Genomic DNA, 4597 nt, shown 5'->3' with positions numbered 1-4597 from the left:
AACCACCACCATGTTTGCTATTAATTTATGCTCTGATTATCTCTTAATGAAAAAAGAAAACGATTATAAACAACTTTTTATAGAAGAAAATATTTTAATTTCATTAATGTCAATTTTAATGCTTCTACTTTGCTCTTCTTTTGCAACTATTAACAGCAGTCCACAATAACCTCAGATTAGCCGGTATGAATCAAAACGGCTTACATCTACACCTACCAGATGGATTCTTCCCTGCTTGCAATGGTATCCTGGGAATCAACCATTGTCCACTGCGGGTCTCAATGTGCATCATACGCCAGTACAGAAATAATTTAGTTACCAAAGTATGAGTTTTCTTTTTCTGTTGGCTTTTAAAAATCTTGAAAGGACATACACAGATTTATAGTATGTTTCTACAGAAAATATTTTGTAGGTCATGAGACTAGAGTGTTACATAGATTAGTTACTGACAACAGATGCTTGTCATTTTCCATGCGATAGCATGTGCACTAAGACTTAATGGGCTCATCACCTGAGTGTACTGGAACTGTTAGCAAATAAAGGGCATCTGAAAAAGGGAGCTGAGCATTTTACTGAAATAATGAAACATATTTTTGTAGCAATTTTAATTAAATAATGCAAAGGTACATTTGGTTAAACATTTTATAAAAATTCAAGCATAAATGAAAAACTTAGCCAATTTCAACATTTCTACAAGTTTAACCAGAACTATTTTGGTCAAATCCACCTTTATCTGAAGCAATGAGAACAAGGACAAGGGACGCTGAAGTATTCTCCTCACCACAATGGAGGTTTTTTCTCACTGTCCATACTGCATAGCCACTACATGGAAACTCCCAGAATGATGAGCAGTTCAGTCATGCTCTACACTTTTCTTTTCAATGAAAAGTGATTTATCACCTTGTTTTGCTTTTAACAAAATATGGACTAAACACAAGTATACAATAACAAGAATCCAAGAGTAGCCCATACACAAGTCAACTTTGTGTATGTTTTATGATTTAAGCCCACCATTCAGCTTATCTGTCTAAAGATATGGTAACCAACAGTTTGCTTCTTCTTCACTAATGATACTGATGACCAGTCACTTTAAGGGAAGGCAAGTCCAAGCCAGATGTTTAGAATCCAGTTCAATGACACAAATGTAACTGTTCCGGCTTCAGGACTTCTTACTGCCTCTCCCCCAGAGGTCAAACACTGGCGGCTGACACGATGGCATACAATGTTTTGGCATTTCAAAGTGTAATACAGGAATGATACAGGAAGAGTCCCTGCCATGTCTCCTCACACCCCCCTTTGTTTCTTCATCTGTAATGTGCAACCTGCTGAGCTCCTAGTCAACTCACAGCTGGCACACAGCACGTACTCCAGTTTGAGTGTGTGCGAACACTCCTCAGTGAAAGCCACATGACTGATGTAAAAACAGTGCGTGGCTGTGCCAGGAAAGAACAGTACCCGGCGAAGAACATCCCTTTAATGTTAACTTTCCTAAACAAACCGATGAAATAAAAAAAGGAAAACTTCTTCTCCTTCTGGCTGAAGTTGGACTTTGTTGGATTCTAGTTGTCAGAACTGGTACCACTTCTTATCTTTGTATTTCAACATCATCTAATGAAGGAAAACCAAGAGAAGTGTTTAAAAAATGCCAGAACAGTATTTACAAAACATAACTTGTTTCTATCATTTTCAAAAAACATTCTACCATTTTGAAATCATACCAAACCAAACTCACTGCTGTTGAGTCAATTTCATAGCGACCCCTCCTTGGATTTCCGAGGCAGTATCTCTAGAGTAGATTGCCCAGTCTTCCTTCCAAGGAGTGGCTGGTGGGTTTGAATTGCCAGCCTTCTGGTTAGCAGTCAAATGCCTTAGGCACTACACCACCAGAGCTCCCACCATTTTGAAACATTCTGTAATATTATTGTACTGTTTACTTAGCGGTAACTAAGAACTGTTCCATTTTGAGGTAAAAAGAGTAGGCCTATTAAGAAGTAGCCTAGAAGGTGCTCAAATTTCTGGGAGGTGTGACATAACTAAATGTCTGCTGTCATTAAGGCATTGTGCTATTAACCAAAAGGTCAGCAGTTCAAACCCACCAGTCACTCCATGGGAGAAAGATGAGGAGATCTGCTTCCAAAAGGATCATAGTGTTGGAAACCCTACAGGGATCACTATGAATTGGAACTGACTCGATGGCAGGGGGTAAAGATCCTTGGTGACACAAAGGGTTTGCATTCAGCTAATAATCAAAAGGTTGGCAATTCGAATCCACCCAGCAGCACAATGGAAGAAAAAGGCCTGGTGACCTCCTTCCCTAAGATTACAGCCACTGTGTTCACCCTATGGAGTGCAGTTCTACTCTGAGACACATGGGATCACCATGAGTCTAAACTGACTCAATGGCAATGGGTTTGGTTGGTTGCTTTTCATTTGAACTAAAAATCATACTTAAAGAAGCTGGGAAATGGAAAGTTAAGAATAATAATACTAGTGCCATCTAAAACGTGCTGAACACCTACTCTGAGGCAGGCATTCCACACCTGATCTCAACTGATCTTCATAACAACTATATGGGGGTAGGCATTATTATTCTCCCCATTTTATAAAGGAAGAAACTTTGAGTAACAACAGTGATGAAATTGGGATTTAAGCCTAGGCTGTCTGATTCCAGAACCCATGGTCTTAATCACTTTCATGTATTGTCTTCCTTAGATTCTCAAATATAGCTTAAGAACATGTGGTAGAAGTAGAAAAAGCTATCACTTCTATCCATTTGAGATTGAGCTCTTTGGTAAATATGTAGAGTGTGGATATATTCTGAAATTGACTACAGTGCAAGATATCTTAAAGATGACACAGTCAAGTTCAGGTTTAAAACCCACTGAATCATCTCACAACATGGATGAGCCTGGAGGACATTATGCTGAGTGAAATAAGTCAATTGCAGAAGGCCAAGTACAGTATGAGACCATTATTGTAAAAAGACAAAGAAGGGTTTGCTTGGGAAAGGGAACTCACTTTGTAGGTTACCAGGATGGGGAGGGAAGGAGAGGGATTAATTTCAGGTTAGTTGGGGCCCACACACTGACATGGGTAAGGGGAGGGATGTACGGAAAGAGTCTGTGACCACCATGAAAACAGGAAAAGGGAGGACACCAAATTGTGCGCATAGACAACAGATGCCAACACCAACCAGTGTGCCCACAATACTGCATTACCATTAACACCAAACACCAGCTACAGATAAATGAATACATAAACACCTGAGAGGATCATATGGGGGTCAGTGAACAGGACTATACTCTAGACCAAGGATAGATTCAGCGCAGGCTAATCTTGCACAGATACCAATGATACAAAATACCTGCAATCCTTACAGAAACAACAGAAGACATACAAAGAGTAACCCCTTACAGACACCCAGACACTGTGGGAGAGAGATCCAATGGATCTACTGTCTCAGAACTATAGTACTGGGGGGACCCCAGCCTCACTTGGCACAACAAAATACATAAAAGCCTTGTTCCTCATCCTACATTGGTGAGTAGTGACTGGGGTCTTAAAAGCTTTCAAGTGGCCACCTAAGATGCAGCTAATTGTCTCCTATTGTCGGAAGCAAAGAAGACGGCAAAAGAAACAAGGGCATTTAGAAGCAATCAGCCCTAGGACACGATGGCCTTTGAGACCAGAAAAACTAGATGGTGCTTGGCTACAATGCCAACCACTCAGGAAAGCATCAAATCTGGAGATCCTGGATAGAGTGGGAGGAAAAATGTAGAACAAAGTCCAAAAACTCAAAAATGACCAGAATTACTGGTCGGATAGAGTCTGGTGAGACCCCCAATACTATGGTCCTGGGGTATATTCTGGGCCTGGAATAAAGCTTACTCCCAAGGCTGGCTCTCAGCCCAACAGTAAACAAGATGTACAGGCAGACCACTCAACCCAGGGTGATGCATCCACATATTCTATGGAAACACATCCCTTGGAGCAATTGATCATGGGACACCAGAGGGGCAACATTCGCACGGAGGAAACGGAGGACACACAGGAGTGCTAAACTATGAGGGGCAGCTGGGGGGAGTGTTACTGGGCAGGGAGGAGAGGAGACTGGGTTAGGGTTGGGCATGGTAAATGCGGAGTGAAACTAAATGTGCATGTAATGTTGAATGTAAAACAAAACTCTTAAAATAAAAAATTAAAAAAAAAACAAACAAACCATTGTTATCAATTCTGACTCACAGCAACCCTATAGGAGAGAGTAGAACTGCCCATTCAGGTTTCGAAGCCTTAACCTTCACAGAAGCAGACTGCTTCACCTTCCCACAGAGCGGCTGGTAGGTCTGAACGGCCAGCTTTTCAGTTGGCACCTGAGCACTTTAACCACTGCACCACCAGGGATCCTGGATACAGGGTTAAGACAACAAAAATCTTCACTGAGATTGAAGGCCACTAACCAGAAGGCTGGCGGTTCAAACCCACCAGCCACTCCTCGGAAGGAAGATGGGGCAATCTACTTCCGTAGTGATACTGCCTTGGAAACCCAAGGAGCGGTTGCTATGAGTCGGATCCAACTTGACGGCACATAACAACAACA

General features: G+C 41.5%; 1 protein-coding gene across 1 annotated transcript in view; it reads right to left on the bottom strand.

The window, feature by feature from the left end:
* Positions 1 to 1566: 1566 nt before the first annotated feature.
* STXBP5 (syntaxin binding protein 5) overlaps positions 1567 to 4597 on the bottom strand; it is a 268776-nt gene continuing 265745 nt past the window's right edge. Inside the window, exon 28 of the mRNA XM_007943195.2 lies at positions 1567 to 1608. Coding sequence (XP_007941386.1) covers positions 1567 to 1608 — 42 coding nt within the window. The remainder of the gene's footprint in view (positions 1609 to 4597) is intronic.

The sequence above is a fragment of the Orycteropus afer genome, unplaced genomic scaffold (assembly GCF_000298275.1).
Source record: "Orycteropus afer afer isolate SDZICR_OR568_19922 unplaced genomic scaffold, OryAfe1.0 scaffold00101, whole genome shotgun sequence".
Taxonomy (NCBI): domain Eukaryota; kingdom Metazoa; phylum Chordata; class Mammalia; order Tubulidentata; family Orycteropodidae; genus Orycteropus; species Orycteropus afer.
Note: the sequence above shows the minus strand (reverse complement) of the source record. Positions and strands in the feature narration are given on the sequence as shown.